At 45.1% G+C, this 14,207-nt stretch overlaps 1 protein-coding gene across 1 annotated transcript in view; it reads right to left on the reverse strand.

The window, feature by feature from the left end:
- The window catches only part of LRP4 (LDL receptor related protein 4), a 121,655-nt gene that overhangs the window by 19,308 nt on the left and 88,140 nt on the right, over positions 1 to 14,207 (reverse strand). Inside the window, exons 13-24 of the mRNA XM_063118433.1 lie at positions 13,849 to 13,974; positions 12,485 to 12,715; positions 12,117 to 12,273; positions 11,045 to 11,262; positions 9,775 to 9,951; positions 8,230 to 8,352; positions 6,332 to 6,540; positions 5,301 to 5,382; positions 3,545 to 3,650; positions 1,705 to 1,906; positions 981 to 1,170; positions 561 to 692 (exon numbers count right to left, since the gene is read on the reverse strand). Coding sequence (XP_062974503.1) covers positions 561 to 692; positions 981 to 1,170; positions 1,705 to 1,906; positions 3,545 to 3,650; positions 5,301 to 5,382; positions 6,332 to 6,540; positions 8,230 to 8,352; positions 9,775 to 9,951; positions 11,045 to 11,262; positions 12,117 to 12,273; positions 12,485 to 12,715; positions 13,849 to 13,974 — 1,953 coding nt within the window. The remainder of the gene's footprint in view (positions 1 to 560; positions 693 to 980; positions 1,171 to 1,704; positions 1,907 to 3,544; positions 3,651 to 5,300; positions 5,383 to 6,331; positions 6,541 to 8,229; positions 8,353 to 9,774; positions 9,952 to 11,044; positions 11,263 to 12,116; positions 12,274 to 12,484; positions 12,716 to 13,848; positions 13,975 to 14,207) is intronic.

The following is a 14,207-nucleotide window of genomic DNA, read 5'->3' on the forward strand; positions in this document are numbered from 1 at the left end:
ATCTGAGAAGAGCAAATAAACCAGAGGATGACTTTGGGCAGCGCTTTTCGTTGTCAGAGGATGGTGTTTTCTTGTCTTATTTGGATATTCATCCATGTTGACTATCTTTTGGTCTCTTTTGCCCTATTGACTAAATTAATGCTCTTTGTTCACTGCCTTCTGTCATTCTTTCAGGATTATGCTAAATAAACATATGCAAATATACTAAATTTGCACCATTTAGTCTAATCAAAGAATTCAGGTTCCCGAAGATCAAGACTTGTTCTATTTTCAGCCTATTACCTTTCTATTAATTGTATGGCACCTAGTTTCTATTTAATCATTTAATAATCGTAATTATTATTGCCACCATTAGGTTTGGATCGTTATGGTGCAGAATACACAAAGACCTGCCTCAAAACGGCAGGTATATTTATGCAGGTAAGTAAAAGTACTTCATGCACTTGAGCATAAAATTCTCTGAAGGCCTTTGTCTACGAAAAGCAGAATGGGGGCTTAGGAGACTCAGCTGCTATAGGAACCAAATAGAAAGAGGGACCATATAGACAGTGGAGACCTACCAGGTAAGCAAGTTTTGCCATCTGGTTGTAGGTTGATACCAGTGGGACAAGTACAGCTGTAACCTTTAGGAAGAGGGGCCAAGAGGCAAAGATGACTGCATCCACCATTATTAACTTTGCATGGTGTGTGTACTGGAAGAGAAAAAGAACCAAAAATGCATCACAAGGAAGAGGTCAGGCTTGCCAGCCGTCTTCAAAATTTTATAGCCATTAATTGGCTAGAGGAGCACCTTCTACAAAAGTAGTCACACAGGATTGAAATCACATATGCTTTGGGGGTTAGACTTTCTGTGGGGATGATGGGTGCTTTCAGAACATGGCACGAGGAGGAAACCTGGACCATCTCTTTAGCCATAGACTGTGCCCAGAAATGAGGGACTGCACCCCACCCCCATCTTGACACAGTAATCCTGTGTGTACCTGGAGGCCTGTGTCGATGAAAGACATGGATGTCCATAAGGTTCTCCAGGTTGTCTTGCAGAGTTTCACGATTCTGCCCTGTCCTTTTGTCAGCACTCTGGATGCTCTTTGCCTGCCAATCAGTCCAGTAGATCCGAGATCCATAAAGAGTAAGGCCAAACGGGTGAGGCAGATCGCTTCCAATCAATACCTGTCAGACCCAAAAGCAAAATCCGGAAAAAAATTTATGAGGCTTCTGTCTAAGCACACCATCAGCCAACCGCCAGAAATAAACAATAAAACTATGGCCTGGCAGCAACGACCAAAGGGATTGGTCAAGGGGTAGAGGCTGCAAAGGTTCATAGAATCATAGAATAGTAGAACTGGAAGGGGCCTATAAGGCCATCGAGTCCAACCCCCATGCAACCATGCAGCTTCCCCCCCCCTCTCCTCATACATGTTCATTCAGAAGTAAATTCATTGTCTCTTCAGACATAGCAGCTGATTTCATCTAGAGAACAGAAGCAAGCTGCATCAACAAAATGGCAAACATTTACATTTTATCCCCAAATCATAGAATCATAGTATAGCAGAGTTGGAAGGGGCCTACAAGGCCATCGAGTCCAGTATCTGTCTCCTGTTTATGCCTCCTGTTCCAGAAGACTTCACTTCAACTTTATTTATTTTTATTTATTTATTACATTTTTATACCGCCCAATAGCCGAAGCTCTCTTGGCTTTCTTACCTTCCTGTCACTGCCATCCAGGCCAGCGTACTCAATTGTCTTCATGCCAGCATCTGCCCAGTACAGACTCTGAGACTCGTAGTCAATGGCCAGTCCGTTGGGCCAGGTCAGATTGGAAGAGATGATCACCAAGCGACCAGAGGCATCCATGCCTGCACGCTCAATCTTTGGGCTAACCCCCCAGTCAGTCCAGTACATGAACCTGTACACAACCCCAGAGAATAGTGTATGACTTCCTGCCCCCTTATTCATCTCAGCATTTTGTATAACAACAAGCTCTACAAGCAAACTGGCCAAAGGCTTTCAACTTTGCTAGTCGCTATTAAAACAACCATTTCTGCACCCCCTGCTTTAAGACCCCAGACAAAGAAAGAGCCAAAAAGGCTGGCAAAATATCCCATCATCAATAGTTCTGTTGTACAAGAGTCTTCTCTTCCTCACAAATAGAAAATCACAGAATTTCACACATTTCACTCCAACATCCCCAAAAGAATTGGAAGCAGCCACTTTTCCATCTCTGCTTGCACGAAAAGGAAATACATTGCCTTGCTTGCGCTTAGTAACCTAATAGCAATGTGCTAAGGCCCAAAGGGCTAAAGCAGCCTTCCTCAACCTGGGGCGCTCCAGATGTGTTGGACTGCATCTCCCAGAATGCCCCAGCCAGCTGGCTGGGGCATTCTGGGAGTTGTAGTCCAACACATCTGGAGCGCCCCAGGTTGAGGAAGGCTGGGCTAAAGCCTTTAAAGCACAGCATTAACATTTGCTTTGTGTATGGCATCAACAACTCTTGGAGAACATAATATACCCAAATTGATTTTTCAGCTTATTTATTTATTTCAAATATTTATTTCCCTCCTTTTTTCCACCTTGGAACTGAATGGAGTTCCATGGTGGTCTCCCATTCAGGCACAGACCAGGTCGACACCTGCTTAGCTTCAGCAAGGTGGCTCCATCATGTGTCCTCAGACCATGCTGTGGATCAGTAAAACAACACAGGCTCTTTTTTTGGAGATTAACCTGGTTGTTACTAGAGAATTCACAAGTCAACATGAAGAGAAAGGGAAGAGTAAGGGGCCAAACAGTCTTCCATGATGCTTTTACTCCAATGTAACCTGCTAAACTTCAATCGAATAACTTCAGATTTGTAACCTAAGTATGGAAAGAAGAGGTGGCTATTCAATGGGAAAGAAATCTAAAACCACTGTGATGATATGGCACACGTATAGGAGAAGCTGCTTTCCCAGTAACTTCCCTTTTAGGGTGTGGTAGCAGGAAATATCAAACGATTACAGTCAGAGACAGAATTATCAGATCGAGTGGATCTATGTTTTAAAAATTCCGAAGAACATTCTTTTGTTTTTTGCAGTGGAGACTCAGTAGATTAAGTTATGTCCACATTTGTGGTCAGAAAGCATCCATACTTAAGGGCTAGCTGAAGTCTGCCGCAGGCTACTTTGTTTTATTTTCTCTGACGTAGGTGGCATTGCCAATTTGCTTGACCCTTCTGTATCTGCCTTACTGTAATCACACCTTGTCCTGCAAGCACCATTAACATGGTGCACTGTGGCCCCTTCTGCTTATTGCTTGTGGCACATAATGTTGAGTTATACCAGCTCGCCTGTTAAGCATGTTGGGCATGGAAGGTCCTTACAGCCGGACTGAGCCCTTCAAGTCCTGCTGTTGTAAGAAGGCAATTGGCACCGGCATCCATGGATCAGAATCCCTTTCCCATCCTTTCAGAAACTGCAGTGGAGACCTTTCAGGGCACTGGGATGAAGCATCGATGCCCAAGGCCATGAGCACGACTACTATGCAATCTACAGAGAAAAGACAAACTCACCCTCCAACAGGGTCCACCACAATATCTCTGGGTCTGTCTAGATTCTCCCATATCAGCACAGTCCGCATCGTGCCGTCAGTGTTGGACACCTCTATCCGGTCTGTTCCTGTACAGATTAAGAGGAGGTGAGGACAGAAAGATCATAAGCTTCCAGAAACCAGGAAAGATCACAAAAGAGAACTATCCATGCAGAAGTGCTGTCTGCTCTTCAGTCCCATCTCCTCACCCCAATAGGAACTGTGGGCAAGCGGACTTGCTCAGCAGTCCTGGAGCTGATTGGTGGGAGATTCCGGACAAATAAGAAGAAGTAGTTCTTCGCACAGCACATTATTAAACTATGGAATTCACTACCACAAGATGTAGTGATGGCCACCAATTTGGATGAGTTTAAAAGGGGGTTGGATAAATTCCTGGAGGCAAAGGCTATCAATGGCTACTAGCCCTGATGGTTATGCGCTATCTCCAGTATTCGAGGCAGTAAGCCTGTGTGCACCAGTTGCTGGGGAACATGGGTAGGAGGCTGCTGTTGCACCATGTCCTGCTTTGTTGGTCCCTGGCTGACTGCTGGTTGGCCACTGTGTGAACAGAGTGCTGGACTAGATGGATCCTCGGTCTGATCCAGCAGGGCTCTTCTCATGTTCTTATGTATTCCTTGGTCTAGTTTCCTCTACATACAAACTCTTGATCAACTTCTAAGCATTTCTACCCAGCATTTCTAAGCATCCTTAACTGAAAGCAAGTTCCACTAACAACAGTGAAACAGAGAGTGAGTTATGCTCTCAGCATCATCAAGTCATAAAAGCTTTTCCTGAACTGTAGCACCTCAGGTGCAGGCAAGGGCTTGTCTGCCTGAATGCTCTCCCATGGCGGGGGGGGGGGGGAGTCTTTGTACACAGAAAAGCAGCATGTCAAGGAGAAAACTAGGCTAAATGACTCCTCCACCTGAACACCTTTAACAGCTTTGACATGATGCAATAGAGGAAAAAGCTTTCCCGTTTCATTTGGCTGGTAGTATAAACTAACTTGAGTTAATCAGTATAGGATTGAGATGAAAGCTAAGCATTCGCTTTAGTTTGAAATGGCATGCAAGGGCAGGAGTGCAGCCATTAGAAGATCTCCTGCAGAAATTTCCTATTCTAGATCCTTTCTTTCCCAAATTATGAAGCTTTTTCCCTGAGCTTCCAGTAAATTGCCATTGTGTGTCTATTCTCCATAGGAGGATGGAATATTTAAAAAAAACACAATCATCAAGCTGTTTGTAGCGATCGTCTTCTCCCAAACAATCCGCCCTGCACACTCAGGCCCTCTGGGAAGAATCTACTTCAGTCAGTCAAAGTTAGGCTGACAGGTATTACCCAGAGGACCTTCTCTTCTGCTGCTCCCAGACTGTGGAATGGCCTGGCGGAGGAGACTTGTCAACCTGACAGTCTATTAGCATTCAAGAAAGCTATTAAGACTGATCTCTTCTAGCAGGCCAATCCAGTGTAATTTTAGGATGTTTTTAGGATGTTTTAACAATGTATATTATGTTCTTAATTCAGTTTAATGTATTTTATATTTACTGTTGTTCCCTGCTTCGATCAAAACGGAGAGTCGGGTAAGAAATAATTTTTTATTATTTATTATTATTAGGGGAATATTATTCATATTTCCAAATACACATCGTCAGGATGGGCCGCTTAGAATTTGGAAGGCAATCTTCTAGAAACTAATGAGCTTTCAGATGTAGTAGGCACAGGACAGTGGGCTTCTGTACCTGCATCAGTCCAATACAGCTTGTTGGTGACCCAATCAATTGCCAGACCAGCAGGACTCTCCAGGCTGCTATCCGCCACAACCTAGCAAGGAGCAAACACAAAAAGCCATCTTAGGGGAGAGCAGCTTTCATACCAGACTCATGGCTTTGTCCCGTTCAACAACACAAACTTGTACTAACAACATTCCATGACGAGTGGAATAATGGTCCGAATGAGGAAATCCAGAATTAATTGAACCTCTACATCTAAGAGATGGATACAAGCCAAATTAAGATCTGCTAAGCCACCATCTGGCTGTTTTGATGATAAACCCTAGGCCACATAGAAAGGAGGGCTCAAAAGAGAGTGTTGTTTTGGAAAACAGTTTTTAAAACTAATTGTTGCTCATCTGTGTTTTCTAAAATGTTAGTCTCATTAACTTCTATAGTTTTACTAGTTTCATTGCATATTGGCACGCGTGCAACCACCTTGAGTGCCTTCGGGCAGAGAGAGTACTTGAGATTATGCAAACAAACAATTAAATGAAAGCATCTGTGCCATCAGGCAAACTAGTGAAATGAAGATTGTTAACATACAAATGAGCACACCCTTCTCAAAAATCTGAAACAATTAAATTAAGTTTAAATCAAATTAAAAGTCCTGGGCATTTACAATTAGCCAAAGTATGCCCAGTATGCTGTTTCCATCAAGGGGAAAAAATGACCCCCCAAAACCAGAAGAAGCTTGATCTCACTAATGATCTTCTTAGTCCAATGCCTCTCCATTTGGCTGGGTTCACATAACATGCTAACCCACTTAGTGTGGCTTGTTAACCACAATGAACAACCCATCAACAAGCCATGGATTCTCAGGGTGTATTGTTCTGGAAAAATAAACCACGCTGCCTAGTTAACAAGCCCTCCTGCAGAAAGCGCACTGCATTCAGACAATACAGTAACCCACCCTGCGGAAGACATGCTGCATTCAGACAACACAATAACCCATGGTGGGTTAGCGTATTGTGTGAACCCAGCCTTTGAGAATATGTTACCTCCTGGCCTGTTCCATCCCATTTTGCCCGACTAATGGAATCGGTGCTGACATCTGTCCAGTAGACATTGTCATCCTTTGCATCCCAATCCAGAGCCACGGCACTGCGCACATCAGCCAAGGGGATGACGTCATCAGACAGGTCTTCTGTGTCGAAGCTGATGCGACGGATGTCCATCCTTCGGGCAAAAAGCAGGAACTTGTCAAGACCTGATCAAAGGTCGAAAGGTCTTCTTTTAATTTCTCTAAGTTCAACAACATGGTAACAGACACAAAAATTATCTGGTTACATCTAAGCAGCTCTGACACATCCATAGCATGGGATTTATAATCTGGCCAAACCAGACGTTGCCAGCAAGCAGGCATGATGTAGAAAGGAAGCGAGCCTGTACTGCTGAGAAAGGGCTCTTAAGGTGACAATAGAGGAGGGTGTACGACTAGAAAATACGTCCCCGAGTGGAGCACGCATGGCACAAAGCAAAGTGGACTGGTGGTTCTGTCATTCTAATAGTGGAGAGAAAAGCATTCAGTCCCCAGTCCCCTATATAAATCAGGAATAAGAATAAAAGAGCCCCGCAGAGTCAGGTCAAGGATCCATCTGGCCCAACATATTGTTTCCAACAAGGGACAGATAGATGCTTCCGGAAAGTCCACAAACAGGGCATGAAGGCAAAAGCCCCTAGTGATTGGTATTCAAAGGTACCCTGCCTCTGAAGCTGGAGCTCCATGGAGCCATCATGGCTATTAGTTGTGGATTAACCTATCCTCCATGAATTTGTCTAACCCCTCTTAAAAAACAACTCAGCCAATGGCCACCACCACAATGAAGTCCATCAGGGTGCAATCCTATCAGATCCGGCCCTGATACTCGTAACTCGGAGGCTTACAAGTATCCAATGCTGAGGGGGAGGCACAGCGGAGGCAATCCTTGCCTCTGCCACGCCTCCCCACTCTGCGATTTAGCTTGACGGGCTTTTTTGCCCGTATAACTGGGGTAGCAGGGAGGGAGGGAGGGAGGCTGGAGGATTCCTCGTAAATTGGACTCCCCAGTCATCTCCCTTCCCTGCCCACGGGAACACCCCTTTTACCTTCCCTCCGAGGCCACTTTTGCAATGCCTGAGAGGCAGGCAGCACCACACCATCTGCAAAGAGGCGGTGAGCTCAGACTCCTCTGTCCAAGGTCAGAGCACTGTCTCTGACCTCGGATTCAGGAATCCGAACTATCCTATTCCCCACCCCACAACCTCTGTTTAGAGGCCATAGGATTGCTCTCTAATTTAACCATGTATTGTGTGAAGTCCTTCCTTTTGCATGTTCTGAACCTACTGTCAATTGATTCCACTGGGTGACCCTGAGTTCTGGTATCATCTTTAATCACATTCTCTCTGTCCACTCTCTCCACACCATTTTATAAACCTTTGTCATGTTTCACTGGCAGTCTTTTTACTTGTTTAAGGTATTTGTAGCCCACTTTTCAATCTATCAGCCTTTCCTTGAAGGGAAAGTGCTCCAACCCCTGGATCATCTGCTAGTTCTTTTCTGCATCTTTTCCAGCTGTATGATATTCTTTTTGAGATGCAACCAGAACTAAGCACAATATTCCAAATGCAGCTCTGCCATCAATTTACATAAAGACATTACAATAGCAGTCATTCTTATCATCAATCCTTTCCCCAATAATTCCTAACATGAAATTTGCTTTTATTTTTATTTTTGCTGCAACCTTCCAGTCTCTCTTTCTTCTCGCCCCCCCAGCTGACCCCACTCTTTCCATCTCTCTCTCTCTCTCTCTCTCTCTCTCTCTCTCTCTCTCTCTCACACACACACACACACACACACACACACACACACACGGATGTAATGTATCAAGGCACATAAAATCATCTCTACTGCACTTACTTTGGGCACAGGTGTGGCTGCTGGTGTTCCGAAAGCCTGTGGGGCAGGCACAGGTGTATGACTTGTTGTTCGGTAGACACAGGTGAGTGCAGCCCCCATTGTTTGTTCCACAACGATTTCTCCCTGCTCAAATAGCCAAAGAAAAACACATATAAGGAAGCTAGTAGGAAGAACAGAGGCATCAGCTGGCAGTATAGGAGAGAGCCAGAGCTACAAAGAGGCCTCCTTCAGAATAGCTGCTTTGATCTGGGCACTCACACAAACTTTAAAAGACTCGTATAATGCAAACTCCTGCCTCAGATCCTTTTAAAATATTATTTATTAATTCTGCTTTATTTCTGGCTGAATATATGTTCTTTTAATTTCAAATGATTTTGTTTTGTTTTGTTTTATAATGACAAAACTCTCTGGCTTGCTCATATATTGGATGCTTGGTATTTCACTTCCTTGGATAATGTAATTTTTAATATATATTTTTCTTCAGTGTTGTTATGATGGTGAAATAGGAATAACAATTGCCATAAACATTAAGATTATTTATCATATTGCAATCATTCACTGCTCCCCCACAGCCAACAGAGAGAGAATAATTAACAGTTAAAAGTATTCATAAGGATCAGTGTCCAGAAATACCCATCCGGCTGTAAGCCACAAGATTAATGCAGGGATTATTGGATGACGCTATTAGACTTCTATTGCACTAAACATGGACATTCGGTCTGATCCAATGAGGCAGTTCTTATGTTCTGTAGTGTATCTCTGTTCGGGTTAAGAACCAGGGCTGAATGGGGGCTGCATCTGACCCACAGACTAGAGGTTCTCCATCCCCTCTTCTACAGGGAGTGACGCACTGTATGTGCATCATAAGCCAGAAGGCTGGAACCAATGTAACTATTCTCCTTGCACATGATTAGCATTAGCGTGCGTGTGTGTGTGTGTGCATGTGCCAAGCCCCTGCCAGTGGTTGAGTACCCTCCCCCACTACCGCTTGAGTCTCCAAGGTTAGTCAGTGTGATCAAGATCTCTGAAGTTGCTCTACCCAAACATTCAGAATCCTGATTTAGCCCTTTAGAATTAAGAGATCTGAAATCAAAGTGAACACGGGATACCTCTGGAATATCAAGCTTACTTCCAGCTTCTTTTCACCTAGAAAGTCCTGGATTGGGTGGGTGGGTGGGATTAAAATGAAAGCTCACTCACCCAAAATTCTGTTAGGTCACAGATTCTAGAAGTGTTTCTTAATGTTCTGAATATCATTTTTTTTCCACCTCGTGATTTACTATCCCCATAGTATCATAGAATAGTAGAGTCGGAAGGGGTCTAAAAGGCCATTAGGTCCAACCCCCTGCTCAATGCAGGACTCCACCTTAAAGCATCCCTGACAGATGGTTGTCCAGCTGCCTCTTGAAGGCCTCTAGTGTGGGAGAGCCCACAACTTTCCTAGATTACACTGTTGTACTGCTCTAACAGTTTTAGCTGCATGGCGGTGAAAATACTTAGAGGGAGGGCGGAGGTCTTAATATCCCCTTTCCCCTCTGCAGTTACCTGCTGGTTGGCGCTGAGGGTGCAGCGTGTGGATATCCATGGGGAAGTGAAGCTTGTTGCGGATGATCTCCTGATTCTTGCCAGTAAATTTGTTGGCGCTGTTTATACTCTTGGTATGCCAATCTGTCCAGTACAGGCTGTCTTCAAAGACCGTGATGGCAAAAGGATGTGGAAGACCTGCAGCAAGAGCCCAGTACAAGCACATGGATTACTCAAGCTTCCAGAGAAGTCAAGGTGACTCCTCAAATCTTTCCAAGGCAGCTTCTGTCCCCAACCCAATAGGTGTCTCCTATTAAAAGAGCAAAGCGCACAGCCAAATCCAGCCCATATCATCGAGAGCTACATTTAGCTAAGAGGATGCATAGGAAGCCCAGAATGGGTGCCAGGCTTAGTGTGGCACCCAGCCACCCCTTCCCCAGAGGGTCCTTTGGTGGCAGCACCAGCAGCACCCTCGCCTCGGAGATGGTAGGGCGGTGCGGCGGCGGCAGCAAGAAGAAGAAGAAAAAAGCCAGTCTACCTGGCAAGCTCTACCGCTGGCTCTCAGTTTTAATTCTCCACAATGTCTCCGAAACCTCGATGTAGCGGCACTCTGGAGCGATGCCAGGACCCCAAAGGCATTGTACAGGGATTAAAAGTAGTGGGTACCAGCCACAACTATCTGGCCGCTGGTGCTGAGAACACTGCTGGGCCTCAGCGGCATCTTGGGCTGGTGGCAGGGTAGATAAGGGGCCCTTCGCAACTTGCCTGATGGTTCTGACTCTTTTCATGGGGCCTGAGGAAGCCCACTCTGAGGAGAAACTGAAAGCTGACTAAGCTAAATTCATGCTGGGCCCATTCAGAAGACACCTTAAACCATGGCTTTAACCATGGTGGTTAAGCCGGAAAGCCAGGCCGTGTTCAAAAGACACCTTAAACCATGGCTTTAACCATGGTGAATAAGGGTTTTTGTTTTATTCACCATGGTTAAAGGCGTGGTTTAAGGTGTCTTCTGAATGGGGCCGCTGATTTAATGAGAAGAGATTGAATTTAAGAAATACAGTTTGCATAGGCAAGCAGGAGTAATAGTGCATGAACTGTGTACACAGCATTCTTCTTCTACAAGGCTCAATAGCACAAACTCCACTTTGTCTAGTTCAGGAGCTGGGCAGCAGCCTTACTCACTGTTACCTTTGCCTAGTAGAATTAACCCTGCAAGGCATAGGCTGGGCGCACAGCATCTACGTTGTTTTGTCTTTGACTTTCTTAGACTTTCAAAATTTCTTTATCTCACCTTGGCTAATAACAGCCTTCCTGTTCTGTCCATCCAAGTCAGCCCTCTCAATGACATGATGCTTGGCATCTACCCAGTACATCCGATGCCCTGCATAGTCAATGGTTAGCCCATTTGGCCAGAAAAGATGAGTGTCAGCAATGATGCGCCGATTGGAGCCATCCATGTTGGAGTATTCAATGCGAGGGGTATTTCCCCAATCTGTCCAGTAGATGGTGCTATTGGAGAACAAAAAAAAAGGGTGAATTCTGGAAAACCAGGATCCTCAGACAGTAACAGGCATTGCTTGCCAAAAGGCTAAACCAAATGGAGCAGCCAAAAGCAACCAAGGAATATGGATTCAGACTGCAGCTCTCCAAGGCCCAAACAAGCACCTCTGCCAAACTACTATTGGCTGGAACCTCTTTCCTTCACAAAGGTTACACACCAGCATCTACGCTAAAATAGTTTGTACTACAGACAAAAGGAGCCCTGCACACCATCGGGCAGTGAGAAGGATAACACTGCTCAGTACAGTATTTACCCTCCAGAGATCCGTTAAGCAGAATTCCATTCACAGGATGCTCCTGCTGGATTCGGCGGAGCAGAAGATTTTTGCAAATTCCTCCTTCGGAATATAGGAAGCTGCCTTATACCGAGTCAGACCATGGGTCCATCCAGCCCAGTGTTCTCAATGCTGACTGTCAGAGGCTCTCCAGGATTTGAAGGGAGTTTTTCCAGCCCTACCTGGGACCTTCTGCAAGCAAAGGAGTTGCTCCACCACTGAGCCAGGCCCCCTCATCCCCCCTGCAGCCTCCTGGAAAGCCCCTCCTGAACACTGGGGTGGGAGGTTGCATGGCGGGCTGTAGGGCAAAGGAGGAATTGGCAAAAATTGCCTAATGCTCCCCCCTGACCCCCCCCATCCCGTTTAGTGGAATTCTCTGCTGAATTCCCTTCCCTTCCACAAATGTAAGGAGCACTTCCATTTGTAGAAGGGCAACTCTGGATCCAACACAGTGAACTTGGCCAGCTTCAGCGCAGTAGGTTTCAAGAGGGAAGTTAAGCTGGGAACCCCAAACCATCCCTCACTCACCCCTCCATAGGGTGAAGAGCAATTGCACGAGGTTTTTCTAGGTTCTGCCAGAGAAGCACCTTCCTGTGGGTGCCATCCAAGTTTGCCACTTCAATGCGAGATGTCCCAGAGTCTGTCCAATACAACTTGTCATGGATCCAGTCAATGGCCAGACCGCCTAGGACCCAAAGGAGAAAGTGTGTCTGTGATTAGTGTAGGCTGTGCAATTTTAAAAAAAGACTCCCAACTAAGCAATCCTCCATTATCCCTTGCCCAAACAAAGCAATATTAGGCAGCAAAATCTCTATTTTGGGGACCTTTATAGTATCCATCATTCCCTATCTGTATTTATATAGTTTCTACACTCTGGAGTCATTGAAGATGCTCACCTGGACTCTCCAGTCCTGTGGACACTACTTCCTCCACATTGCTGCCATTCAGGTTGGCCCTCATGATGCGGTCCAGTGTGACGTCAGACCAGAACACCAACTCCTTGCTATGGTGGAAATCAAGGGCAATGGCGTTTTCTAAGTTGTTCAGGAGCAATGTGTATTCTGAGCGGTGGGGTAAGACCTGACGGATATCGATCCGATTGGCAAAAAGCAACACAGGCTCTGGCCCTGAAAGACATAGACAAAACAAATAAATGGGAGGAGGCTGATCAGAATGGACACCAACGCCATCATAATAAAAACACAGAATCCATGCATGAATGTAAAACAAAACATCACTCCAAACATCCTGACACAACTTCCCCTATTCTGATACGGGTTTTTAACACTTGGTCTGAAATGTGGGAAGCGGAATCCTCAAAAAGTCAAAATACACAGAGTGCACTTCGCACATGGGCCATGCCACCCATGCCAACCCCACAACGGCTCTATTTTACTGGAATCTGAATCCACAGCCCCTGCTGTTAGACTAGTGCTGAGATCTGGTATAACTACCATGTGGCTTCTCAGATGAATCAGTATATCTAAAACCCAACAAAACATAAACCTTATGTGAACATGCAAATAATAATAATAATAATATAATAATAATAATAATAATTTATTTCTTACCCGCCTCTCCGATTGGATCGAGGCGGGGAACAACAGCAAGCATAAAATACATAAAATACTGATTAAAAACATAGTATACACTGTTAAAACATCCTAAAAGCAGCCTAAAAACATACTAAAAGTATCCTACAATTCTACTGGATAGGCCTGCCGGAAGAGCTCAGTCTTGATAGCGTTCTTGAATGCTAAAAGACTGTCAAGCTGACAGTCAAATCTCTCAGGGCTCAGCCCTCAGCAACCTCAAAGACTTTTAACAAACATTTGCTGAAGTTTAATCACGTGCTTAGGTCCAGGTGTATTGACATTGGGTCCATTGCATCTTACCTGATGCACAACTGCCTGCTAAAATGTCCAAAGCACATCTGTACAGATCCACCAGCACCACCACCCACCCTTAAATGCATCAATTTTCTATTTTCAACAGGAGCATGCAGGAAGGGGAGAGATAAAGGAAGAGCATCAGTCTGAACTATGGTATATTTATTTATTTATTGCATTTATATACCGCCCCATAGCCGAAGCTCTCTGGGTGGTTTACAAAAGTTAAAAACAGTAGCAACTGAGGATTAAATGCCAATTAGAAACTGAAGCCCTAAACTAAGCCAGCAATATACCACCAGACATGGTTATGGCTTCTAGGTAAGGATAGTGTGGCATCTGGCCACAGGAGCAGAGGGGTCCCTTCTTACCCAGCGCTTTACAGCTGCGCTTGTCCGGGCGAAGCTCATAGCCTTGCTCACACCAGCACTGGAATCCACCCTCGCTGTTGGTGCATCCCTGGCTGCAGTAACCTTCCTCTGCACATTCATTCACATCTGGAACAGGACAAGGGGGAAGAGTTACCAAGTTTTGAAATGTACAAGTGGGACCAGCCAGATCTTCCTTCAGCTCTGGATTCCACAGTCTTATGGATTTCCTGTCCAGCATTTTATGAATGTAGTAAGAAGGAAAAGGACCAAAGAATCACATCAATCGGCCTTTAGGCCCAGTATGTTCGGTGAACAAGGAGCGCCGGAGCATGCCAGAAGCCCCAGAGCAATTATGCAGT

This window comes from Elgaria multicarinata, chromosome 2 (genome assembly GCF_023053635.1).
Source record: "Elgaria multicarinata webbii isolate HBS135686 ecotype San Diego chromosome 2, rElgMul1.1.pri, whole genome shotgun sequence".
NCBI lineage: Eukaryota > Metazoa > Chordata > Lepidosauria > Squamata > Anguidae > Elgaria > Elgaria multicarinata.